The 25,071-nt window shown below is 45.6% G+C and overlaps 2 protein-coding genes across 6 annotated transcripts in view; one reads left to right on the top strand and one right to left on the bottom strand.

The window, feature by feature from the left end:
- Positions 1-540: 540 nt before the first annotated feature.
- On the bottom strand, positions 541-4,194 carry LOC143764789 (uncharacterized). The gene is made up of 5 exons (XM_077250756.1): positions 3,047-4,194; positions 2,771-2,952; positions 2,491-2,689; positions 2,249-2,408; positions 541-2,169 (listed from the first exon to the last, which is right to left on the bottom strand). Exons 3-5 carry the CDS (start codon positions 2,549-2,551, stop codon positions 2,046-2,048), a joined length of 345 nt encoding a protein of 114 aa, XP_077106871.1. The 5' UTR covers positions 2,552-2,689; positions 2,771-2,952; positions 3,047-4,194; the 3' UTR covers positions 541-2,045.
- A 372-nt stretch (positions 4,195-4,566) lies between these two features.
- Positions 4,567-25,071, top strand: part of ERCC6 (ERCC excision repair 6, chromatin remodeling factor) — a 179,547-nt gene continuing 159,042 nt past the window's right edge. For 2 of the 5 annotated variants that reach the window (XM_077250751.1, XM_077250755.1), the window contains exons 1-3: positions 4,567-4,958; positions 10,556-10,918; positions 21,136-21,256. In XM_077250751.1, the coding sequence (XP_077106866.1) occupies positions 4,681-4,958; positions 10,556-10,918; positions 21,136-21,256 (762 nt within the window). In that variant the 5' untranslated portion in view covers positions 4,567-4,680. Of the gene's footprint in view, positions 6,367-10,555; positions 10,919-21,135; positions 21,257-25,071 lie in introns of all 5 variants that reach the window. The other 3 variants (XM_077250754.1, XM_077250753.1, XM_077250752.1) reach the window with 3 other exon arrangements.

The following is a 25,071-nucleotide window of genomic DNA, read 5'->3' as shown; positions in this document are numbered from 1 at the left end:
TTTTATGGACTGATGAAATGAGAGTGACTCTTGATGGGCCAGATGGATGGACCAGAGGCTAGATCAGTAAAGGGCAGAGAGCTCCACTCCGACTCAGATGCCAGCAAGGTGGAGGTGGGGTACTGGTATCATCAAAGATGAACTTGTGGGACCTTTTTGGGTTGAGGATGGAGTGAAGCTCAACTCCCAGACCTACTGCCAATTTCTGAAAGACAACTTCTTCAAGCAGTGGTACAGGAAGAAGTCGGTATCGTTCAAGAAAAACATGATTTTCAGGCAGGACAATGCTCCATCACATGCCTCCAAGTACTCCACAGCGTGGCTGGCCAGTAAAGGTCTCAAAGAAGAAAAAATGACATGGCCCCCTTGTTCACCTGATCTGAACCCCATAGAGAACCTGTGGTCCCTCATAAAATGCGAGATCTATAGGGAGGGAAAACAGTACACCTCTCGGAACAGTGTCTGGAGGCTGTGGTGGCTGCTGCACGCAATGTTGATCGTAAACAGATCAAGCAACTGACAGAATCTATGGATGGAAGGCTATTGAGTGTCATAATAAAGTAAGGTGGCTATATTGGCCACTAATTTTTTTGTTTTTGCATGTCAGAAATGTTTATTTCTACATTTTGTGCAGGGATATTGGTTTACCTGGTGAAAATAAACAAGTGAGATGGAAATATATTTGGTTTTTATTAAGTTGCCTAATAATTCTGCACAGTAATAGTTACCTGCACAGATATCCTCCTAAGATAACCAAATCTAAAAAAACCCACTCCAACTTCCAAAAATATTAAGCTTTGATATTTATATGAGTCTTTTGGGTTGATTGAGAAAATAGTTGTTGATCAATAATAAAAATAATCCTCTAAAATACAACTTGCCTAATAATTCTGCACACAGTGTACACGTGTGTGTGTGTCGCTTAAAGACACAAAGAAAACTAAGATATTGTGCAAACAAAATCAACATTTAACAAGAAATGAACATGGTTTAGGATCGGGGTCTGAGGGTGAGATGTGGTGGACCTTGGAGGTGTGAGGATTGGGTGGTAGGTGATGAAGGGGTTACAGGGGAAGGTACAACAAGTTGAAGGATTGGTTCATGGATGGGACTGGACACATTGGGAGTAGACAACACAGTGGAATCATGGGAATGGATAGACAAACTGGAAGGGACAGACACAAGGGAAGGTAGTGACACATTTAATAATCTTTAATTAGAATAATAATCATTATTGGCAACAGAGACATATTGGTAGGTGAGGGTGGAGGTGGTGGGTCCAATTTTAGCAGGGTTTTTTGGCTCTGGGTCTTCGTCCTGGTGGGAAGGTTTTTAGTTTTGGACCTTTGCTTTCTTGGCCAAGTGGGAGTGGTGGCCTCTGTAGCAGTCTTCTGGCGTGGTGCTGGACTGGGCAGCATGGTGGATCCTTCTGGCTGCAGGGGTGCTGAACTTGGGGAAAGTAGTGGTGGATGCTGATGGCTGCAGGGGTGCTGAGCTTGGGATCGTGATGAATGCTGCCGGCTGCAGGGATGATGAAGTCGGCAGTATGGTGGATCTATGAACTGAAGGCGGTTGTGGATAGTTTGGTGCTGTGGGAGTTTGAAAGTAGATGTTCGGCTGCTGTTAATATCCTCCAGCCTGTGGCTTGTAGCTTTGAGACTGCTGCTGCAATGAGTGGCTTGTAAGCAGCCTCGCAGGCCTGCATGACGTTGATCTGGAATTGAGGCATAAGGTTTTCCAACACTTCCCGCTCTATTGAAGAAAAAAAAAAAAAATGTTGTGCCAGTCTCTCAAGGTTGCCTTCCAGGCGGTCAAGGCGTTTGTTAACATCCTGTAGAAGTGTGTTCACATGGGTGAACCCACTTTTCAGTCTGTCTATTACCAAGCATCTTAATCCCATCCTGAAAGACCGAGCTTAAGTGCATAAACTCTGGTATGATTGACCTCTCCCAGGCCCTCTGCCGCTGACGAGAAGACCCAACCAAAGCAGCGACAGAGGGCTGGGAGAGGGGATAAGCTGATGGTCCGGCTGCCTGTTCCCCAGCCTATGAGGCCTGCCAGGTTGCTCCTTCGTTGGTGGATGATTGGGACGGTGTCTGTTCGTTGGCTGGTCGATGAGGGTCCACTCCAACAGAGGACGATCCAGGTTGTGTGGTGCTGCACCAGATTCTGTGGTGAAATAAAATAAAAACAACATTAGTAAAACACAAAAAAAAGGTTATAGTAAGACAACACAAAATATACTCACGTTCGCGTAGCAAGCGCAGGCCTCAGAAAAGCAAGGTTCCGGTGGTATTTGTATTTTCTGAGTATCCTGTGAGCAGCACCACTTTTAACCTGGTTCTCCTGTCTCATGTCCTTGTTGAAGCGGTCCTTCATCGAGCGCCAACGCACTATTATTCTCTTCACTGTGAAGGGGGAAGAAAAATTGTAAAACAATGCACCTACATTTATTTTCATTGGCGTGTCACACCACATTGCAATACTTACCAAAATAATTTCTGGTACGTGGCGTGGCACTGTCTCCATCATGCAGCAGCGATTTGGCCATCTCTTCCCAGAGTCGTCGAATGACACCAACGTTGGCGTGCTGACGATCATGGGTGTCCCACAACGGTACTCGCTCTTGCACAAGGTTAATTAGTTGCTCGTTTTGAATGTCCTCTTGGGCTTCTTCCCGTTGTGGAACCTATAAATCCAATAAAACAAAATAATTTTAAGTAAAAATGAAATAAAAACCAATTACAACTCTGATGAAAAGAATACTTACACGTCTTTCCTCCTGAGACACATGAGCCTGACGACCCTGGGAAGATTTCCACTCGACTGCTCCTGCTCTTCATAGGTGGAAGGTACCTGTAAAGAAATTACATGATTTCATGTGCACCCGGGAAGCAGTCACTTCTTCACTTGAGGACATGGTTGAAGAGTAGGCAGCAGTCAAGTGAAACACTACAGAAAAGAAAAAAAGAAAGTTTAACCTTGTTAAGAGCCAAACACAAAGTAGCCCCCCCCAAAAAACAAAAAAACAGACACCAATACTTGCATTAGAGGCAGTAGTCCAATAGCACAGAACAGTCAGCACAGGACAGGGACAGACAGCAGCACCAAGACAGATGGGAGCACCAGGAGACAATCAGTCTAAAGGAACAGAAAGAAAAATTAAGAGAGACATTTTCAAAAGTTCTATACTTACATAGCCAGTGTTGTCCTCACCAGGACAGCAGCACCAGGAGAGACGCCAGCACCAAGAGAGATGGCAGCACCAGGAGGGACGCCAGCACCAACGCACCAAGAGAGACGCCAGCACCAAGAGAGACGGCAGCACCAAGAGAGACGGCAGCACCAAGAGAGACGGCAGCACCAAGAGAGACAGATGGCAGCACCAGGAGAGACGCCAGCACCAAAGCACCAAGAGAGACGGCAGCACCAAGAGAGACGCCAGCACCAGGAAACAGATGGCAGCACCAGGAGAGACGCCAGCACCAAAGCACCAAGAGAGACGGCAGCACCAAGAGAGACGCCAGCACCAGGAAACAGATGGCAGCACCAGGAGAGACGCCAGCACCAGGAAACAGATGGCAGCACCAGGAGAGACGCCAGCACCAAAGCACCAAGAGAGACGGCAGCACCAAGAGAGACGCCAGCACCAGGAAACAGATGGCAGCACCAGGAGAGACGCCAGCACCAAAGCACCAAGAGAGACGGCAGCACCAGGAAACAGATGGCAGCACCAGGAGAGACGCCAGCACCAGGAAACAGATGGCAGCACCAGGAGAGACGCCAGCACCAAAGCACCAAGAGAGACGGCAGCACCAAGAGAGACGGCAGCACAAGGAAACAGATGGCAGCACCAGGAGAGACGCCAGCACCAAAGCACCAAGAGAGACGGCAGCACCAAGAGAGACGCCAGCACCAGGAAACAGATGGCAGCACCAGGAGAGACGCCAGCACCAAGAAACAGATGGCAGCACCAGGAGAGACGCCAGCACCAAAGCACCAAGAGAGACGGCAGCACCAGGAAACAGATGGCAGCACCAGGAGAGACGCCAGCACCAAAGCACCAGGAGAGACGGCAGCACCAAGAGACAACCAGTATTGTGCTTCCGTGCAGGGTCTTGAGTAATGGACTACCTGTCTCCACACCCTTTTTATACATCAGTGATTTTGCAGGTGGTAACAGTGTCCTGGACAAGATTAATGAATTGCATTCCGTATGCATGTCCTTGCGTACCAATGCGTTCCCACAGATAGGAATGTGGTTTTTTTCTGCAATCATTTGCATGCCGTTGACTGTTGATTGCATAATATTTGGGCCTCCAAAAATGCAATGTTGAATCCGCCGTGCCCCGCGTAACGACACATGCGTATGCAAAAGCACGCGAACACATGTCCTTGCTAACACGTTAAATAGATGCATGCATGCGGATGAAACGCTGCGCGTTCAGACACAAATGTGAAACCAGGTATTGCAAGTTCCAGGGCCCTGATCAAGCAGGGTGGGGGGCACTTGTTAGAACCAGCACCGGGTCCCCAACTGCCAGTGGGCCCTCTGCCTGGCCAGGGCCATGGCACCTGCCCGGGTGCTGCCGTCGGCCCTCAGTACAGTGTGCACAGGAATCCTAAACCTCCTTGTAGCGTCTCCGGCCTACTAGTCATCTCTGTAGCTACACAGACACAATGGCGGAGCTGCTGGAAGGAGGCCCTCGCAGGAGCCACTCCAATCTAGACGCAGCTGTCCTGTCCACACAAGCCTCATCTCCAGCTGCACAGTGCACACAGCTTTCTTGGCCTTCTGGTAGAAGCTCTGCACTCGGCTCCGCCCCTTCCGGTGACATCACCCTCTCCCAGGAGCGCCCCTGTTCTAGACACTACCCTGGCTATAGCGTGTACCCAGGAAGCACTGCAGGACGTTGCCGGTCGGAGAGGGGTCAGTGCGCTGCTGGCCCAGCGATTAGGTGACTGGGGAGAAGGCTCTTCCGTCTGTGCTGCCGGTTACTGCGGACGAGCTGCACACGGGCGTGCTCCTTGTATGTAGGCTGATCACGTGAGGGTGGCGAGGCGACACTCCGGAGTGGACGCGTCCTTTGTACCCGAGCACTCCGTCTTATTAGGCGATGTGCACACGATGAGGACCTGGCAGCGCGGCGGGCTGGAGTCCACCTGGTCGTGTGCACAGACACTCCATCCTTCCAGACGGCAGCGGCTCCCTGGGGACCGTCGGACCGTGACGTGACAGTCCAATTGTTGCCCTGCCATCATTAGCCAGGGCCCGTGCTGAGTAAGGGGCCACCGTGGTTAGTGCCTGCTGGCCTGTCCTCCATATGGGACCCTCGGGGTGTCATCCATGTAGTGCACAATTCCCCCTTTTTGGAGGTGGCAGTGCCCCCTTGACTCAGCTTGTGCCAATGGTATGTCCACTCCGGAGAGAACAGTCTTCTAGATGTAGCTCCTACCTCCGAGACCCTCCTGTTTCTCTAGACCAGAATGACCCACATTCACCATGCTCCTCACATAGGGTCTCCATCATGGCTTGCCAGGCTGACCCTGAGGGCCAGTACATGTGGACCTATTGTGGTTGTTCTGTGTCTACGCTGCCAATATCCGCTGAGAACAGGTGTTATTGTCCATGGGGTGTAGGATATAAGAGAGTCTGTCAGCAGATTTTGCTATGGAATCTGATGACAGCATGAGGTTGGGGTAAAACACAGAACTCGGTGATGTGTCACCTGTCAGGCTGTGCGCTGGTGTTTACTTACAGTGAATCACTACTAGGACATTATCATAGCGGTGACCAGTTGGTGCAGGAACTGATCTGACTCCACCACTCCTGTGATAAGCACCTCACTGTCTATGGACTTTGGACACAGACTAGTGTGGGTGTGGGGCAGCTTCCCCAGCTCTGCTCTGTCTCAGAACGGCTGCACCCAGCAATACAAGTGATACATCGTTGGATTCAGCTTTCCTTTTACATACATCAGGCTGCTCTCAGATGAGGTAGCAAAACTGCTGACAGATTCCATTTAGTCAAATGTCGTCCTGGAGAAAACCTTTAAGCTGGGGTTACATGGTGATTGTGGCTGCACCACAGGTTGTGCGGCCGTAGATGTCTGTGCGTCACTGCACGACAATACAAGCGGATGGAGTCGCATTCTGACCTTTAGTGCACTGCAAGAAGCAAATACCAAGCAGTTGGAGCCGCTAGGATAATGTGAATTACTAGTCGTGGTAACCATACCATGGGAATCCTAATGTGACCTCATCCTGTATTGTGAAGCGAGGCGGCAGCGACACACAACCAACTATGGCCGCTCTTTCCTTACTGCCTCCATTCTGTAGGAATGGCATTTCAAGACCTTTTCCAGAGTAAGACACATGCTGCATTTGTAATGCAAATTTTCAGCTTCTTTTCACAGTACCAGCAAGATACAGTGGGGAAAAAAAAGTACCGTATAAACTCGAGTATAAGCCGCCCGAGTATAAGCCGAGGCGCCTACTTTTGCCACGGAAAACTGGGCAAGCTTATTATATATTATTATAAGCCGGGTATGTATTGTTCCCTCATCCCTGTCCTGGTATGTGTGGCTCCCCCGGTATCCTAGTTGTATGCATGACTCAGTGTCCTCCCCATCTATGCATGGCTCTGCGTCCTTCCCGTCCATGCATGGTTCAGGGTCCTCCCCATCTATGCATGGCTCCGCGTCCTCCCCTGTCATACTCTCCCTCCTCGTGCGGTCCTGCCCATCCCAGCGGCTCTCCTCTCCTGTGCTGAGCGGTCGCGTGGTACCACTCATTAAGGTACTGAATATGCTCTCCACGTGACCGCTCAGCACAGGTGAGCTGCTGCGGCAACGGATATAAAGGGATGTGCAGGTCCGCGCGAGGAGGGGGAGTATGATGTCACAGCCGCTACTCCCCCGTCAGACCGTGACTCGTGTATAAGCCAAGGCGTTTTCAGCACAAAAAAAGTGCTGAATATCTCGGCTTATACACGAGCATATACGGTATTTAAATACTCAATACTTATTTCCCCCACTGTATCACAAATCTCATCCACACACCTTTTTTTAATGACTCTTTTGTCACAGGAGCTCGTTTTTTTGCCAAGTGCAGCATGTCACTTTTAGCTTTTTTGCAGCGTTTTTCACCCATTGAAAACAATGGATGGTGCAAAATACCGCATGTATCAGGTGTTGCTGGCTGCGCTTTTGGTGCCAAAACTTGATGTTGAATCAGATACTTTTTCATGCGCTAAACTTTATCAGCATGGATGGAGACAAATGTACCTGGCAAAAACTAAGCAGAACCTGCCTCTTGTAAGCAGTTTAAACTTGGCCTAAAAAAAACCTCAGCAAAAACGTAATGTGTGAACAAAGCCTTAAAAAAACTTATCATTGAGTGGGCTTTAATGCTGGGGTCTCAATAGTGTGGTAGGCTTAGGCCATGGTGAGTATTTGGTGAGTTTTCCATGTTGCAGATTTTCTGCACAGTTTCAGATTTTCCACATCCTATTGTAATTGTATGGAAAAGATCTTCACCTGAAACTCCGTGCACCCGCAAGAAACCAAAATGTGGATTTGTAACATGCACCGCATAGTGTAGGCTGAGTACAAAATCACCAAAGAGAATAAGATTTCTGGAAATCATATTCACTTTGATGGAACTGTAACTCAACCAAAATATACAGCATCAAAAGCTCACCAAGTACTCATTGTGGGAACTTGGCCTAAAGGGGAACCAGTCACCTCCAGAAATGCTATTTACCTGCAGATATAGCGTTAGTCTGCTGGTAAATGGCCTTTAAACCCTGCCGTACAGGAGCAAATGATCTATCCTCTCTGACTGCCGACTTCCAGTTGTCGGGTTGAAGCAGAGTGCAGAATAGTCACCGCTTATTGTACTGTGAGCGCCCTGTCATCTCTGACCAGTAAAGTGATAGCTTTCTCCCCCGGATGTACAGTGGGTACGGAAAGTATTCAGACCCCTTTACATTTTTCACTGTTTCACTGCAGCCATTTGGTAAATTCAAAAAAGTTCATTATTTTTCACATCAATGTATACTCTGCACCCCATCTTGTCTGAAAAAAACAGAAATGTAGAAATGTTTGCATTTTTAGTAAAAAAACCAAACAAACTGGAATATCACATGGAAGCACCCTTTTGAGCTTGTACAGCCATGAGTCTTCTTGGGAATAATTCAACACGGTTCTTCACACTTGAATTTGGGGATCCTCTGCCATTCTTCCTTGCAGATCCTCTCCAGTTCCGTAAGGTTGGATGGTGAACATTGGTGGACAGCCATTTTTAGGTCTCTCCAGAGATGTTCAATTGGGTTGAGGTCAGGGCTCTGGCTGGGCCAGTCAAGAATGGTCACAGAGTTGTTCTGAGGCCACTCCTTTGTTATTTTAGCTGTGTGCTTAGGGTTATTGTCTTGTTGGAAGGTGAACCTTCGGCCAACTCTGAGGTCCAGAGCATTCTAGAAGAGGTTTTCATCCAGGATATCTCTGTACTTGGCCACATTCTTGTTTCCTTCAATGACAACCAGTCGTCCTGTCCCTGCAGCTGAAAAACACCCCCATAGCATGATGCTGCCACCACCATGTTTCACTGTTGGGATTGTATAGGGCAGGTGATAAACAGTGCCTGTGTTTCTCCACACATACCGCTTAGAATTATCACCAAAAAGGTCTAGCTGTGTCTCATCAGAACAGAGAATCTTATTTCTCATAGTCTGGGAGTCTGTTTTTTTTTCTTTCTTTTTTTGTTATCAAACTCTATGCCCGCTTTCATATGTCTTGCACTGAGGAGAGGCTTCTGTCGGGCGACTCTGCCATAAAGGCCCGACTGGTGGAGGGCTGCAGTGATAGTTGACTTTGTGCAACTTTCTCCCATCTCCCTACTCCATCTCTGGAGCTCAGCCACAGTGATCTTGGAGTTCATCTTTACCTCTCTCACCAAGGCTCTTCTCCCACGATTGCTCAGTATGGCTGGACGGCCAGGTCTAGGAAGACTTCTGGTGGTCCCAAACTTATTCCATTTAAGGATTATGGAGGCCACTGTGCTCTTAGGAACCTTGAGTACTGCAGAAATTCTTTTGTAACCTTGGCCAGAGCTGTGCCTTGTCACCATTCTGTCTCTAAGCTCCTTGGCCAGTTCCTTTGACCTCATGATTCTCATTTGGTCTGACATGCACTGTGAGGTCTTATATAGACAGGTGTTTTCCTTTCCAAATAAAGTCCTATATGTTTAATAAACACAGCTGGACTCCAATGAAGGAGTAGAACCATATCAAGGAGGATCACAAGCATGTGACTTAAATATGAGTGTCTCAGCAAAGACACAGGATGACTGGTTGTCATTGAAGGAAACATTAATGCTGTCAAGTACAGAGGTATCTTGGATGAAAACAGAGTGCTCTGGACCTCAGACTTGGCCGAAGGTTCACCTTCCAACAAGACAATGACCCTAAGCACACAGCTAAAATAACAAAGGAGTGGCTTCAGAACAACTCTGTGACCATTCTTGACTGGCCCAGCCAGAGCCCTGACGTCAACCCAATTGAGTATCTTTGGAGAGACCTGAAAATGGCTGTCCACCAACGTTCACCATCCAACCTGATGGAACTGGAGAGGATCTGCAAGGAAGAATGGCAGAGGATCCCCAAATCCAGGTGTGAAAAACTTGTTGCATCATTCCCAAGAAGACTCATGGCAGCACTAGCTCAAAAGGGTGCTTCTACTCAATACTAAGCAAAGGGTTTTTTATTAAATTTGCAAAAATTTCTACATTTGTTTTTTTCTGTCAAGATGGGGTGCAGAGTGTACATTAATGCAAAAATGAACTTTTTTGAATTTCCAAACAGAGTGAAAAATTTAAAGGGGTCTGAATACTTCTGTACCCACTGTATGTTTGATGCTTTCAAGTTTGGGTTACAAAAATCACAGCTGGTCTGTCCAAAGTCTGTGTTTCATGGACTTCTGAATGAGGTCTTGTTTTCCAACTTTTGTGAAATATATGCACTTTTACTGACTTTCCAGTGAGCTGAAGATAAATCAAAAGAAGTTCCCCCGCTATTAAAGGATTTTCCAGACTTAAGATATTCAATATCTATCTTTTATAATGGTTCACTAGTGTAACATTGTTGTGGGTGTCGTTTATCCTTTTTATCTCTGGCCGAATAGGAGCTGTTCTGTCCCCCCGGTCACTGTTTTAAATAGGGCCAGAATTGGAGGTGAAAATGTCTAATCCAGCTTATCTGATATTGATTACTTATGCTAAAAACAGGTCATGAATACCAAATGTTTAACCAAAAATCTGTCCACCTAAAACTTTGGTGTCTTCAATAAATTTTCATGGGTTTCATAGTTGTCTGTCTTGGAATTTCAGATGCTCCTGTTATCACTGCTAGCTGCACCCATTAGCACTGTTGGGAATTTTAGATGCACACATTATTGCTGTCAGAGGCTTGTGGTATCGCTGTCGCATTATTTTGTGTGCTTATCTTTCTTTGTATAATGAATAGTCATTTGTGTCATTTGTGTCTTTCTGTGTACAGAATGCCAGAGGAAACTCCACCCATGGAACAAGAACCAAAGACCTCAGATTCTGCAGATCCACAAGGCTGCCATGATTGTCCTGGACCATCAGCCACCTCAAGCCAATTTCACTTTCCCCATGCTCTAGGAATCTCATCAAGAAAAATAAAGTCCATCCTACAGATTGATCGGCACCAGATCCAGGCAGTGGAAACAGCGCAACAAGCCCCAGAACTGCAAGGGCTTGGTTTAGCGGTGTATGACCAAGAAGTACTGGAGCGTGAGGTCTTGCAGCAAGTAGATAATGCCATCAATAAAGCCAGCCAAGCAGCACGAGTGGCTGAAGTGGAGAATGAACAACAAGAGCTTAAAAATGAGTTGAGGTGAGAGGTAACATAACTTTTGAAACAAAACATTTTACTGAATTTTGTTCCTATGACCATGATATGTCCTCTCTATTTGGTCGAGTCATGACTACTAGGGCAACCACAAGCTTTTAGCGGGCTACTATGTTGCACAGCAGTGTACTGGCCCGCGTATACTTTGGGATCTCTATTGCAGCCCTATTTATGTGACTCTTTACAGCTTGAATTGCATGTTTTGGGTTCATTTTTCTTCCCAATGTGTTGACATTTCCTGTTACGTCAAAATATGTTGAACGCCCACAATGGCATGGTTTATTTCTGAGTTTTAAGATGATGCGACGACCAGAACGTATTTGCTACTGTTTTCTTTAATTGCCCTCCATGACCGCACCAAAGGTGGATGACTCCCCTCCCTAAAAGGGATAGAATACACAGAGGTCAAGTAGCCCCTACTACATCCTCTCTCCAATGTTTTTCCTGTCCCTATAGGGCATGAGGAGGTCATCCTGCGGAGCTCTGTGGCCGGTGGCAGAGCCTGTTGTGTACTTGGAATTCGAGCCGGGCAGAGGCGGATGCTTGCTGCTCCTGTTTCCTTTGGACGCAGGACCGTGCCATTCCTTCTCCACCTTTTGGTAAAGTTGAATGGCTGTGATAGCAAGAAGTGGTAATTTAAAACTTCGCTTTTAATAATACTAACATAAAAAATATTAAGCAGATAAGTGAATAGGCCGTGATTAGAAACAGTCAGTCATCCAGAGTGTGCTTCTGTTATAAAGCCTGGTATACACGGACATATAGACTGCATTAATGACCCCACAAAATCCCCATAAATACTTCGGCATCATATAAAAGAAGGAACCCTCTCACCCAATCAGCAGTATAGGGTTAACGGAGTAGGTCCATATGGTGATGACTGGGGAAGTGGATAATTCACAAGGGTGCGCTGCTCACACTTGTGAACTATCCACTTCCTTCTTTTATATGATGCTTAATTATTTATGTGATGCCGAAGTATTTATGGGGATTTTGTGGGATCATTAATGCAGTCTATATGTCCGTGTGTACCAGGGTTTATAACAGAAACACACACTGGATGACTGTTTCTAATCACGTCCTTTTCATTTTGTCGCTAGTTTTATGCTGCCGGGACTGATGGTCCTATATGTCGGTCAGTACTGGTGACATACTATGTTGTTTCTCTTTTTGGTATGATGTTGCACTCTTTGCACTTTAGTCAACGTAGGCTTATTTGGTTAATATTTTATATGTTAGTATTATTAAAAGCGAAGTTTGAAATTACCACTTCTTGCTATTACACTACTGAATTCTGGTGAAAAATCGATGAATCCAGCAGGAATGTAGTAAAATCAGTAAATTTATTTCTTCATTTTTTTTAACCCCTTCATGACCCAGCCTATTTTGACCTTAATGACCTGGCCATTTTTTGCAATTCTGACCAGTGTCCCTTTATGAGGTAATAACTCAGGAACGCTTCAATGGATCCTAGCGATTGTGAGACTGTTTTTTCGTGACATATTGGGCTTCATGTTAGTGGTAAATTTAGGTAGATAATTTCTGCGTTTATTTGTGAAAAAAATGTCGCAATTTTCACATTTTGAATTTTTATTCTGTTAAACCAGAGTGTTATGTGGCACAAAATAATTAAGAAATAACATTTCCCACATGTCTACTTTACATCAGCACAATTTTGGAAACAACATTTTTTTTTTGCTAGGAAGTTATAAGGGTTAAAATTTGACCAGTGATTTCTCATTTTTACAACAAAATTTACAAAACCATTTTTTTTAGGGACCACCTCACATCTGAAGTCAGTTTGAGGGTTCTATATGACTGAAAATACCCAAAAGTGACACCATTCTAAAAACTGCACCCCTCAAGGTGCTCAAAACCACATTCAAGAAGTTTATTAACCCTTCAGGTGTTTCACAGCAGCAGAAGCAACATGGAAGGAAAAAATGAACATTTAACTTTTTAGTCACAAAAATGATCTTTTAGCAACAATTTTTTTATTTCCCAAGGGTAAAAGGAGAAACTGGACCACGAAAGTTGTTGTCCAATTTGTCCTGAGTACGCTGATACCTCATATGTGGGGGTAAACCACTGTTTGGGCACATGGTAAGGCTCGGAAGGGAAGGAGCGCCATTTGACTTTTTGAATGGAAAATTAGCTCCATCGTTAGCGGACACCATGTCGCGTTTGGAGAGCCCCTGTGTGCCTAAACATTGGAGCTCCCCCACAAGTGACCCCATTTTGGAAACTAGACCTCCCAAGGAACTAATCTAGATGTGTGGTCAGCACTTTGAACCCCCAAGTGCTTCACAGAAGTTTATAACGCAGAGCGTGAAAATAATAAATACGTTTTCTTTCCTCAAAAATAATTTTTTAGCCCGCAATTTTTTATTTTCCCAAGGGTTACAGGAGAAATTGGACCCCAAAAGTTGTTGTCCAGTTTCTCCTGAGTACGCTGGTACCCCATATGTAGAGGTAAACCACTGTTTGGGCACACGTCAGGGCTCGGAAGGGAGAGAGCACCATTTGACTTTTTCAACGCAAGATTGGCTGGAATCAATGGTGGCGCCATGTCGCGTTTGGAGACCGCCTGATGTGCCTAAACAGTGGATACCCCTCAATTCTAACTCCAACACTAACCCCAACACACCCCTTTCCCTAGTCTTAACCCTAATTCCAACTCTAACCCTAAGGCTATGTGCCCACGTTGCGAATTTGTGTGCGGATTTTTCCGCACCATTTTTGAAAAATCCGCAGGTAAAACGCACTGCGCTTTACCTGCGGATTTGCCGCGGATTTCCAGTGTTTTTTGTGTGGATTTCACCTGCAGATTCCTACTATGGAGCAGGTGTAAAACGCTGCGGAATCCGCACAAAGAATTGACATGCTGCGGAAAATACAACGCAGCGTTTCCGCGCTGTATTTTCCGCACCATGGGCACAGCGGATTTGGTTTTCCATAGGTTTACGTGGTACTGTAAACGTGATGGAAAACTGCTACGAATCCGCAGCGACCAATCCGCTGCGGATCCGCAGCCAAATCCACACCATGTGCACATAACCATATAAAGCAAAAATGACTCAGACACATGATTCCAATTACCTGCTCTTATTAACCCACATCATGTGTCTGCCAGGACTGCCAGACCCATCATCGTACAGATATACGACTAACACCGAAAAGATGATACAATGGTCAATTTAGCAAAAAATAATATAAACTTTATTAATACCTTTATAAAAAACTACATCACACCAGATCTGAGACAGAAGGTAAAACTATGAGACAACAATTTTGCTCCGTGTAATGCATAGGTGACCAACACAGTCACCTGGCACCGCAGCCAAAACACAAGGTGTCAGTATACCTATTTAATCCTATAGATGCAGTACTATTAGCAGTGGCCTTTGTATATTCTATCCACAATCTACCAATATCCTATTGCCACGTGCTAATAGACTAGAACCAACACACCCGCTACATCTCACTGATAATTCACAGTAACAATCATATAATAAGTAAGTGGATCAGTAACATTACCTATGTTGCGGGGGGTACCCGTGTGAGGCTGCAGTCCGGGTGCCAGCGTCTGCCCCGACGCGCGTTTCGGACCTTAACCTTTTTCAAGGGGCCTAGTTAGACATGCCTGTGGCCCGTCTTAAATAGTGTCTCTCTAACGTGCACAGTACCCGCGCTACCGGAAGTTGCGCTCCAGGCCCGGAAATGACGCGTCCGTCACCCCGGCAACCGCAGCAACAACAGGCGCCGGCGTCACATGAAGGGAAGGTACAGAACCAAGCCTCCATGTAAAGACGCCGATAACCTGCAGCCACCACGGCGTCAGGGCGGCGAGCACGTGCAGGGCCAGGATAGCAACTCCGCTGTGATATACCAATACCTAATCTGCACATAACCAACATATAAGAACAACGCCACCATACAAATCATTACAATTAAATATAAATATAAAAGACCAAAGGGTCAGAGACAGTGCGGTGAATCATATGAACGGGCTACCCATCTAGATGTCCACATAGAATAGGATATTACAACAGATGGCCAAATATAACAAAGTGCAACATATAAGATACTAAAACCTCGAACTACAAATAATATAACATAGGTACATGCGCAATTCAACCACATATATCATTTACTCTATATTAGTGGGACATCATAGTATCCATATATATATATATATATATTTATTGCTAAACAATATTTTATATCTATTAATAAACAGAAATATAAATAAGCATTAAATAGACATAACATAAATTAGAGTATCCACCGGCGGTAGACATCAAATGCTTGTTCATTCCTCCATGCCGAGATGTTATAATGCTCTACTTGTCATTCCGTAAGCCCATCCATAATGTCCACACTGTCACCACCATTTGTTAGCTAAAATAAATAAAAACATCTTAAAATATGCACTCACAAAGCAAATTGTATCCCAGATATTGCAAAGTGGTGATTAGAGGAAGGGAGTAAAACTGAGATTCTCATTTAGTCCAGATGGATGGACTGTACCCAATGTCCATATCCACCTGGACTCTAATTGGGCCAACCTTCTAAACATTCCACCACCACGGATATTACCATCCAGCATATCAATGCCCCTGACCCGAAGTTGCCTACCATCACACCCATGGAATCTACTGAAATGTAAAGGGATAGTTTTAAGCACTGTCCCATCTTCAACCGTAGCTGCTTCCTCAATTCCACGCACATGCTCACGGATCCTTATCTTAAGCTGTCTAGTAGTCATACCCACGTAGATCATATTACATGGACAGACAGCGTAATAGATAACGTTTTTACTCGTACACGTAATATTTGTTCTTATTTTAAATTCTCTAGAGCCCTCTTGGTTCTTAAATGTATCTGTGCGGTCCATATTACAGCAAGCCACGCAATGGCCACATGGGGCACTTCCGTTGCGTCTTTTAATCTGATCTAAAAATGTGCTTAATGGCTCTCCCGTATAGTGGCTATGGACTAATTGGTCCCGTAGATTCTTTGATCTCCTGGCTGTAATAACAGCCCTATCAGGGATAAACCTAGCAATCACCGGGTCGGCCTTCAAAATATGCCAAGACTTATCGAGAACCTTCCTCATTTTCGAGAAATGTGAGTGAAAATTGGTAATAAATCTCACATCTCCACATTCTTTAGATGAGCGTGTCCCATACAGTAACTCATTCCTGGTGGAACCTCTCGCACGGTTATAGGCTTTTTTAATCATCCGGTTACTATAGCCCCGCTCTTTTAGGCGTAGTTTTAAATCTTCCGCCTGTTTATAATAATCACAGTCTGTAGAGCAAAGCCTACGCAACCGCAAAAATTGCCCTGTGGGGACCGACTGGATCATGTGCCCCGGATGGGAGGAGGTGGCATGCAACAGCATATTCGTGGAGGTGGGCTTGCGGAAGATGTCCGTCTGTATCTCACCCCTCACATCTTTTTTTAGTGTAACATCAAGGAATTCTATAACTGAGGTGTCACACTTATAGGTGATAAAGATATTTTGGTCATTGTTGTTCAATGACTCCATAAATATATGTAAGTCTTCGCATGATCCCTGCCAGATCAGCAAATTGTCGTCGATGTACCGCGTCCATGACAGAACGCGGCACATCGACGACGGCTGATCGGGCAGGGTGAGGTCTCTCTCCCACAGCCCCAGGAACAGGTTGGCGTACGCCGGGGCAAAGGAAGCCCCCATTGCTGTTCCCTGGAGCTGCAGGAAGAAAGACCCCTTGAACACAAGAAAGTTATGTGTCAATGTGAAGCTCAATAAGTCAATGACCAGTTCTCTGATATCACCCGGTAAGTTTGACATGGTTAGAAAAAATTCTACAGCACGGACACCATCCGCATGTCTGATGCTAGTGTAAAGGGACTCGACGTCCCCCGTCACCAGCACCATATCATCCTCCAAATGTAGGCCATCAACCCGCCTTAACAACTCCCCTGTGTCTTGGTCATTGACTTATTGAGCTTCACATTGACACATAACTTTTTTGTGTTCAAGGGGTCTTTCTTCCTGCAGCTCCAGGGAACAGCAATGGGGGCTTCCTTTGCCCCGGCGTACGCCAACCTGTTCCTGGGGCTGTGGGAGAGAGACCTCACCCTGCCCGATCAGCCGTCGTCGATGTGCCGCGTTCTGTCATGGACGCGGTACATCGACGACATTTTGCTGATCTGGCAGGGATCATGCGAAGACTTACATATATTTATGGAGTCATTGAACAACAATGACCAAAATATCTTTATCACCTATAAGTGTGAAACCTCAGTTATAGAATTCCTTGATGTTACACTAAAAAAAGATGTGAGGGGTGAGATACAGACGGACATCTTCCGCAAGCCCACCTCCACGAATATGCTGTTGCATGCCACCTCCTCCCATCCGGGGCACATGATCCAGTCGGTCCCCACAGGGCAATTTTTGCGGTTGCGTAGGCTTTGCTCTACAGACTGTGATTATTATAAACAGGCGGAAGATTTAAAACTACGCCTAAAAGAGCGGGGCTATAGTAACCGGATGATTAAAAAAGCCTATAACCGTGCGAGAGGTTCCACCAGGAATGAGTTACTGTATGGGACACGCTCATCTAAAGAATGTGGAGATGTGAGATTTATTACCAATTTTCACTCACATTTCTCGAAAATGAGGAAGGTTCTCGATAAGTCTTGGCATATTTTGAAGGCCGACCCGGTGATTGCTAGGTTTATCCCTGATAGGGCTGTTATTACAGCCAGGAGATCAAAGAATCTACGGGACCAATTAGTCCATAGCCACTATACGGGAGAGCCATTAAGCACATTTTTAGATCAGATTAAAAGACGCAACGGAAGTGCCCCATGTGGCCATTGCGTGGCTTGCTGTAATATGGACCGCACAGATACATTTAAGAACCAAGAGGGCTCTAGAGAATTTAAAATAAGAACAAATATTACGTGTACGAGTAAAAACGTTATCTATTACGCTGTCTGTCCATGTAATATGATCTACGTGGGTATGACTACTAGACAGCTTAAGATAAGGATCCGTGAGCATGTGCGTGGAATTGAGGAAGCAGCTACGGTTGAAGATGGGACAGTGCTTAAAACTATCCCTTTACATTTCAGTAGATTCCATGGGTGTGATGGTAGGCAACTTCGGGTCAGGGGCATTGATATGCTGGATGGTAATATCCGTGGTGGTGGAATGTTTAGAAGGTTGGCCCAATTAGAGTCCAGGTGGATATGGACATTGGGTACAGTCCATCCATCTGGACTAAATGAGAATCTCAGTTTTACTCCCTTCCTCTAATCACCACTTTGCAATATCTGGGATACAATTTGCTTTGTGAGTGCATATTTTAAGATGTTTTTATTTATTTTAGCTAACAAATGGTGGTGACAGTGTGGACATTATGGATGGGCTTACGGAATGACAAGTAGAGCATTATAACATCTCGGCATGGAGGAATGAACAAGCATTTGATGTCTACCGCCGGTGGATACTCTAATTTATGTTATGTCTATTTAATGCTTATTTATATTTCTGTTTATTAATAGATATAAAATATTGTTTAGCAATAAATATATATATATATATATATATATATATATATATATATATATGGATACTATGATGTCCCACTAATATAGAGTAAATGATATATGTGGTTGAATTGCGCATGTACCTATGTTATATTATTTGTAGTTCGAGGTTTTAGTATCTTATATGTTGCACTTTGTTATATTTGGCCATCTGTTGTAATATCCTATTCTATGTGGACATCTAGATGGGTAGCCCGTTCATATGATTCACCGCACTGTCTCTGACCCTTTGGTCTTTTATATTTATATTTAATTGTAATGATTTGTATGGTGGCGTTGTTCTTATATGTTGGTTATGTGCAGATTAGGTATTGGTATATCACAGCGGAGTTGCTATCCTGGCCCTGCACGTGCTCGCCGCCCTGACGCCGTGGTGGCTGCAGGTTATCGGCGTCTTTACATGGAGGCTTGGTTCTGTACCTTCCCTTCATGTGACGCCGGCGCCTGTTGTTGCTGCGGTTGCCGGGGTGACGGACGCGTCATTTCCGGGCCTGGAGCGCAACTTCCGGTAGCGCGGGTACTGTGCACGTTAGAGAGACACTATTTAAGACGGGCCACAGGCATGTCTAACTAGGCCCCTTGAGAAAGGTTAAGGTCCGAAACGCGCGTCGGGGCAGACGCTGGCACCCGGACTGCAGCCTCACACGGGTACCCCCCGCTACATAGGTAATGTTACTGATCCACTTACTTATTATATGATTGTTACTGTGAATTATCAGTGAGATGTAGCGGGTGTGTTGGTTCTAGTCTATTAGCACGTGGCAATAGGATATTGGTAGATTGTGGATAGAATATACAAAGGCCACTGCTAATAGTACTGCATCTATAGGATTAAATAGGTATACTGACACCTTGTGTTTTGGCTGCGGTGCCAGGTGACTGTGTTGGTCACCTATGCATTACACGGAGCAAAATTGTTGTCTCATAGTTTTACCTTCTGTCTCAGATCTGGTGTGATGTAGTTTTTTATAAAGGTATTAATAAAGTTTATATTATTTTTTGCTAAATTGACCATTGTATCATCTTTTCGGTGTTAGTCGTATACCATGTGCACATAGCCTAATTCTAACCCTAAGTGCAGCCCGGGCCCTAAGTGCAGCCCGGGCCCTAAGTGCAGCCCGGGCCCTAAGTGCAGCCCGGGCCCTAAGTGCAGCCCGGGCCCTAAGTGCAGCCCGGGCCCTAAGTGCAGCCCGGGCCCTAAGTGCAGCCCGGGCCCTAAGTGCAGCCCGGGCCCTAAGTGCAGCCCGGGCCCTAAGTGCAGCCCGGGCCCTAAGTGCAGCCCGGGCCCTAAGTGCAGCCCGGGCCCTAAGTGCAGCCCGGGCCCTAAGTGCAGCCCGGGCCCTAAGTGCAGCCCGGGCCCTAAGTGCAGCCCGGGCCCTATCCAGGTTCTGTGTGGAAAAGAAAATCAAACCTTTAAAAAATAAAGTTTCATTCCTTAGATGTACGAAGAGGGAGTGCTTCACTATCTTCAAGGATTGGAATCCTGGAGGAAGGATCAGAATCTTTGTTGAGCTCTTTGGTCAAAAAAGTGGTAAGAAGGCATCAAAGAATACCATTGCCAAATAGATTGAGAGCAGTCGGCAAAGCTTATGAAAACCAGAATCTATCGCCTTTACCCCCCTAAAAAATATACATCTCACTCCACTAGGGCCGTATCTGTTTATTAGGCTGAATGGGCAGTATTTCCATCCAGCAAATTTGCAGAGCCGCTACCTGATCTTCGGTCGATATCTTCTCCAAACATAGACTAGACTTAGGGTACCGTTACACAAAACAATTTACCAATGATCACGACCAGCGATACGACCTGGCCGTGATCGTTGGTAAGTCGTTGTGTGGTCGCTGGGGAGCTGTCACACAGACAGCTCTCCAGCGACCAACGATGCCGAAGTCCCCAGGTAACCAGGGTAAACATCGGGTTACTAAGCGCGGCCCTGCGCTTAGTAACCCGATGTTTACCCTGGTTACAAGCGAACGCATCGCTGGATCGGTGTCACACACACCGATCCAGCGATGACAGCGGGAGATCCAGAGACGAAATAAAGTTCCAAACGATCTGCTACGGCGTACGATTCTCAGCAGGGTCCCTGATCGCTGCTGCGTGTCAGACACAGAGATATCGTATGGATATCGCTGGAACGTCACGGATCGTACCGTCGTAGCGACAAAAGTGCCACTGTGAGACAGTACCCTTAGTGTCCATTAGAGATTCGGCCTTTGGGAGAAAATTTCTTCAGGCTATTGTCCCTCCGTGAGATAATTTGCTGTATTTTTCCTGTGGCTCTGTCGTGGAGGGTGATTAGAGAAAACAGTACTGGTAATTTGGCTTCTAAGAACCCTTCATGACAGCACAGGTAATTCCCATCCTTCTGTTCCTTGTATTACTTTAATCCAGTGTTAAGTATTTGAGGCATTCATACACTAATGGTTCTTGAGAAAAACACTGGAAAGGAGATGGGGCAGGGGATTTTTTTTTTACTCTTTTTGTGTTTCCTGGCCCTATTGGAGTCATTCTCCTTTGGTGTTGTCCTGGTGGGCTCTTATGAGCTGAATTACTGGTAAGTCTAATTCTATTTTCTTTTTATTTGCAGTTCATGTCTCACCAGTTTAAGGCAAATCAACAAAATTATTGATCAACTTTCACCCCAAGCTGCAACGTGTAAAGAGATCAGCAGGAAACTGGATTCTGTGAAGCGGCAGCAGCATAACAAAGTTAGTACAATTTTATGTGGATTTTTTCTTTATCCTTTGTAATCTTCTGAATAAAAGAATGCATCGCTCCCCACTTCACGAGTTCTGATTGATAGGAGAAAGTTCAGGCTGGTATCTTTGTGCTGCTGTATGAAGAAACCATTAATCCACAGCATCGGTGGCTGCAGAGTGGTGACTGGGATCAGAAGTTAAGCGCGCTCTAGGCCAGGTGAAAAATACTGCTTACAATTGTTCCAGTAAAGTGCACGTTTGACCTCCACTCTGACAGCAGTTATCAGTACCCTAAGCATCATCTGTAAAGAATAAATAAGTAAGGATAGTGGAAAAATGGGGCCACATATTAATAAAAAGTTATTAGTAAAATTGGTTGTTTTAGAATACGAGAATGATCCTTTAGCCCAGGGGTCAGGATCCTTTTTGGCTGAGGGAGCCATGAACGCCACATATTTTAAAAAGTAATTCCGTGAGAACCATGCAATCTGTTTAAAAGTAAATACAAGTAAATGTGTGCATTTTATGTAAGACCAACAATTTTAAAGTACGATAAGTCGTTGTTATGCTGTTACTAACCAATGATAAAGTACTTATTAACATTAGTGGGACTTCTGGTGATGCATGGTTTGGCTAATGGCTTTGTAGTCTGGTTGATACGTGGATAAGTTAAGCTTCATGCAGGCGTTGAGACTTCCATCCGTTAAACGTGATCATAGGTTGGTTGTAATGTTCTTTAGGTGCGCAAGAGACTGCTCACATGCATACGTAGAGCCAAATATTGTCAGTACAACAATACTCACATGGTGCAGTGTGATTAAAAGGAGGGAAGTTTACTTCCTGACCTCACAAGGACCTTCTGATCCACACTACAGGAAGCTGTCACCTGGGATATAAGGCGCCCACTCTCCTGACAGCTAGAGCCGCACTTAAGCAAGCAGAGCTAAGTTGCTGCTAGTCTGGGGTGAGGAGAATGCCGGCTGACAGCGCAGGACCTCCCTATACCTGCTGGTGGTGAGCTCGCCTCCGGTCTGCGTTTAGGCTGGTTTCACATTTGCGGTTGTGTCCGCAGCGTTTGTGCCGCAATTTTCCGCATGCGTCGTGTATTCCTATCTTTAACATTAGGGACGCAGGTGTCTGCGATTGGATGCGTTTCGCCGCGTTTGACAACGCATGCGTCGTTTCGTCATCTGCGGCTTGGTGCGGTAAACGCTGGATGTAGTAATTTTAGAGGTGTCAATTTGCCGCCTAGAAACGTATGCAGTTGTTAGCGCAAGAAATGCGGCAAAAGAACGCATTACTGTCTATGGGAACGCATGCGTACACGTCTTTGCGTATGCATGCGTTTAATGCGCTTGCGTACTTCCGACTGCGCATGTCCAGGAACTGATTAAAGACACACCCTCCTGGAAATATCAAACGCATGCGCATAAAAAGCACAAACTCATGTATAAACACATGCAAACGCTGTGTTTTTTTTTTTGACCATCATGTGTAAGTTGATGCGGCTAAAAAACGCTGCGTTATCAGACGTTTGCATGCGTCTTTGCATGCGTTTGCGGTTGCGAACGATACGCTGCAGACTTAACCGCAAATGTGAAACTAGCCTAAATGATTCTGCTCCCGTTCGTGAGTGACAGTCATTGCCACTTCTGCTCCGCTCCGGACATGTCCACTCGTCTGGGGTCTTTTAAGGCCGGGTTCACACTTTGCGGTGTGCTCTGCGGGTTTATCCCGCAGCGGAATTGATAAATCTGCAGGGCAAAACCGCTGCGGTTATCCCTGCAGATTTATCGCGGTTTGTTCCGCGGTTTCCGCTGCGGGATTACTCCTGTACTATTGATGCTGCATATGCAGCAATATGCAGCATCAATAGTAATGATAAAAATAATAAAAATTGGTTATACTCACCCTCCGATGTCGGGATCTCCTCGGCGCTGCACTCGGCGGTCCGATTCCAAAGCTGCTGTGCCAAGAAGGACCTTTGTGACGTCACGGTCATGTGACCGCGGCGTCATCACGGTCATGTGACCGCGACGTCACCACAGGTCCTGTTCGCACAGCAACTCTGACCGGACGGCCGCGGGCAGCGCTGAGAGGTGAGTATAACATCATTTTTTATTTTAATTCTTTTTTTTTTTTACACTATTCATGCTTCCCAGGGCCTGGAGGAGAGTCTCCTCTCCTCCACCCCGGGTAGCAACCGCGCATTATCCGCTTACTTCCCGCAACGTGGGCACAGCCCCATGCGGGAAGTAAGCGGTTCAATGCATTCCTATGGGTGCAGAATCGCAGCGATTCTGCACAAAGAAGTGACATGCTGCGGGTTTTAAACCGCTGCGTTTCTGCGCGTTTTTTCCCGCAGCATGTGCACAGCGGTTTGCGGTTTCCATAGGGTTTACATGTTAATGGAAACGCTATGGAAACTGCTGCGGACCCGCAGCATCAAAATCGCCGCGGTTCCGCAGTAAAAACCGCGAAGTGTGAACATGGCCTAAAACGGTTTACGGAAGTCAGGGGAAGGTTTAGGTGAGCTATTTTCTTCTCCTCTCGTCGGTGCTGATTTACTATACATCCGGCGCCATGTAGGTCCAGGCCACGCCGCCATGAGAATGTTTTATATTTTTAGCATTCATTTTTTTTTTTATTAGGCTACTTTCACACATCAGGTTTTCGCCGTCAGGCTAAATCCGGCTAATTTTCAAAAAACCGGATCAGGCGAATGTTGCCACTGGATCAGGTTTTGTTCCCATAGACTTGTATTAGTGCCGGATTGCACCGGATGACATTGCGTTTCGTCCGGTTTTCGCCGGATCCGGCAAATCTGCCGCTTCCTGTTTCTTGAAAAAATGTCCATTGCAACGTTTTTTGTCTCCGGCGAAAAAGCCTGAAGCGGCGCTTCCGGCTGCTTGCTACAATGAAAGCCTATGGGAGCCGGATGGTGCCGGATCCGGCGGCCTGATCCGGTTTTTTAAACTGAGCATGCTCCAAATTTTTTTTTTTATCCAATAATCTAGATAGGCTAGCTGGATCCGTCAAAAAAACGGATCCGTCGCATCAGTTTTTCACAATCCAGTTTTTTCCAACATTCGCCGGATTTAGCCTGACACTGAAAACCTGATGTGTGAAAGTAGCCTAAAAGATTTGTTTGCGAGCCAGATGCAGCCTTCAAAAGAGCCACATCTGGTTCATGAGCCATAGGTTCCCGACCCCTGCTTTAGCCCCTTGGTGACCAGTCCTAATTTTTCAAATCTGACCAGTGTTACTGTATGTGGCAATAACTCTGGAATGTGATGCCACATTACATTTTATTAATACCATACCTTAACTTATGAGTTAATTTGTTCTGTGACCGAGCTTTTAACTCAATTTGCTTGTGTATCAAATTATACCCATGAAAATGAATTGAAATGCTCTTAATCTGCTCCAGCCCCAAAAAGCACCAATTTTGTTTTTAAATAAGGAAAATTAACTTTATTGATAACAAATTATGTACAGTATGAAACTTTTTTTTTATTTTTATTTTTTTAGCTATTATTAGTTTTTTTTCTTCACTTAATCGATTTCCTTCACTGACTTTTACCTTTTTCGACACCCTTTTCTCATTTTCACTTGAAATGCATTTCAATAAAAACCTGTCCAGGGAGATTTTTGTTCCTCCATTTCAGGGGTGGGGAATTTTTTTTTTTTTTTTGTGAAGGGCCATTTGGATATTTATAACATCCTTCGGGGGCCGTGCAAACTCCGCCCACAAAGTACATCCTGACTCTGGCACTGGTTTCAAGACGTACCGTAATCTTTCATTTCATGCCCTTCAGTGTTCA

Source organism: Ranitomeya variabilis, chromosome 4 (genome assembly GCF_051348905.1).
Source record: "Ranitomeya variabilis isolate aRanVar5 chromosome 4, aRanVar5.hap1, whole genome shotgun sequence".
Lineage (NCBI taxonomy): Eukaryota > Metazoa > Chordata > Amphibia > Anura > Dendrobatidae > Ranitomeya > Ranitomeya variabilis.
This window is presented reverse-complemented; position numbering and strand designations above follow the sequence as displayed.

Coding starts and splice junctions, on each gene's coding strand:
- LOC143764789 (XM_077250756.1), bottom strand. CDS start 2,551: ATGGCCAAATCGCTGCTGCATGATGGAGACAGTGCCACGCCACGTACC. Junction 2,409..2,490: donor ACGTACCAGAAATTATTTTG/GTAAGTATTGCA, acceptor CCCCCTTCACAG/TGAAGAGAATAATAGTGCGT. Junction 2,170..2,248: donor CCTGCGCTTGCTACGCGAAC/GTGAGTATATTT, acceptor ATTTCACCACAG/AATCTGGTGCAGCACCACAC.